This window comes from Tupaia chinensis, unplaced genomic scaffold (genome assembly GCF_000334495.1).
Source record: "Tupaia chinensis unplaced genomic scaffold, TupChi_1.0 Scaffold000037_21, whole genome shotgun sequence".
Classification (NCBI taxonomy): domain Eukaryota; kingdom Metazoa; phylum Chordata; class Mammalia; order Scandentia; family Tupaiidae; genus Tupaia; species Tupaia belangeri.
Genome location: NW_006159480.1, coordinates 508,626 through 510,076, shown reverse-complemented (window position 1 = coordinate 510,076; position 1,451 = coordinate 508,626). Strand labels below are relative to the sequence as shown.

Below are 1,451 nucleotides of genomic sequence, written 5' to 3'. Positions count from 1 at the left end.
CGGAGAAGGGCCCCCCCCGGGCGCCCGCCATGACAGCAGCACTCAGCACCCGGGCCGACCGCCCCGGAAGCCCTCCCGCCTCCCAGCCGCCGTCGCTGTCGCCGCCGGCCCGTTGTCGTCATCACCGCGCGCCTGCATCTTTGGCCGCCGCTGAGGGCGCCAACCGGAGGGAAAGGAGCCGGCTCCTGAGACGGAAGTTCTGCCCTGAACTCGCCACTCCCTGCTTAGGAAGCGGTACGAGGAGCGGGTGTCAAGGGCCGGGGACAGAGGTCGCCCTCAAAGTGAAAGTGGAGTGTGTGTTGCTGGGGCAACCACGGAGGCCAAGGACTCCGCGGGAGTAAAGACTGTTGAGACTGAGGGGGCGAGGACCTGAAGTAGTGTCTGCAAAGGAGGCTTTGGTTTGGGGACAAACAGGCCCAGAAGACAGCTGTAAACACTAGAGACTCTGCAAGACTTACGAGAGGAAAAGGTCCCCGTTTATTTTTGCGTGTTAAAAGGAGATACTGTGCCTGCAAGGATAATAGCTGGAAAGGAGCCGAATCGTGGTGCAGCGGTAAAACCGGCTCTCTGGAAGGCTGACCCACGTGGGAAGGTGATGGTTTGTTTCCCGAGTCCGTGGGCGGTGTGTGCCCATAATCCAGCCTGGCTTGTTGGGCAGAAGGGATTGCTGTTTTAGGACTTGGGGAGGGGGGGCGCTGTCTTTGTCTTTCTCGCTCACTCGTAGGAAAAATAAAAAGAACTTAAGAAAGGGAAATACCTAGAAAACTGTATCAGTGTTGTGAATGTTTTACCGTGAACATAATAGGGGCGGGGGCGTTGGGAGCTGCCAGTGTTGTTCCTTGGGTCAAAATTCCTGAGATCGACTGTAGTTTCTTTCTTTTCCTCGGGAGTGCACGCGCCCTACAGCAAAAATCTCTCCAAAAAAAAAGAGAAAGAGTAAAGAAAGCGACTTGCCCAAGCTTATTGTGGCCTTAAAAATTATCTCATGTCCCTATTGGAGAGTATTAAGGTCCATGTGTACTTCTGCCCTGTGCAGTCTTAGCCTACAGGAAAAGAGTAACAAGATTTGAAAAAAGAAATGCAAGCCTAGTACAGTACTCTAAATCTCTGGTGGAGGAGGTAGGATTCTGCTCCTGGGGCCACCCCTATACTCTAGTTTCCATGGCAACAGCAACTTCCTTGTTGAGGTTCTTTCCCTGGTCTTCTGAAGACGCTCATTTTTTCACATATGATCTTTGCAAGGAACAGGGCTGCTCAGAAGAAAAAAAATATGGACTTTCTTGCCTGCCAACTGACTTTCTTTTCTCTGAAGGAACTAGTGACCTGGGTAATCAGAAAATAGGTTTGTTTTTATCCCATTCACTTTAAATTGTTTAGATTTTGAATAGATAACACATCTAAGTGCTGAATACAACAATAAATTCAAGGGGACAGACATTGTAACAACGGTA

General features: G+C 50.7%; 1 protein-coding gene across 1 annotated transcript in view; it reads right to left on the bottom strand.

Annotated features, from left to right (window-relative positions):
• Nucleotides 1-98, bottom strand: part of EMC7 (ER membrane protein complex subunit 7) — a 28,171-nt gene extending 28,073 nt beyond the window's left edge. The window contains 1 exon segment of the mRNA XM_006140551.2: nucleotides 30-98. Within this exon segment, the coding sequence (XP_006140613.1) occupies nucleotides 30-31 (2 nt within the window). The 5' untranslated portion in view covers nucleotides 32-98.
• Between the last annotated feature and the right edge of the window lie 1,353 nt (nucleotides 99-1,451).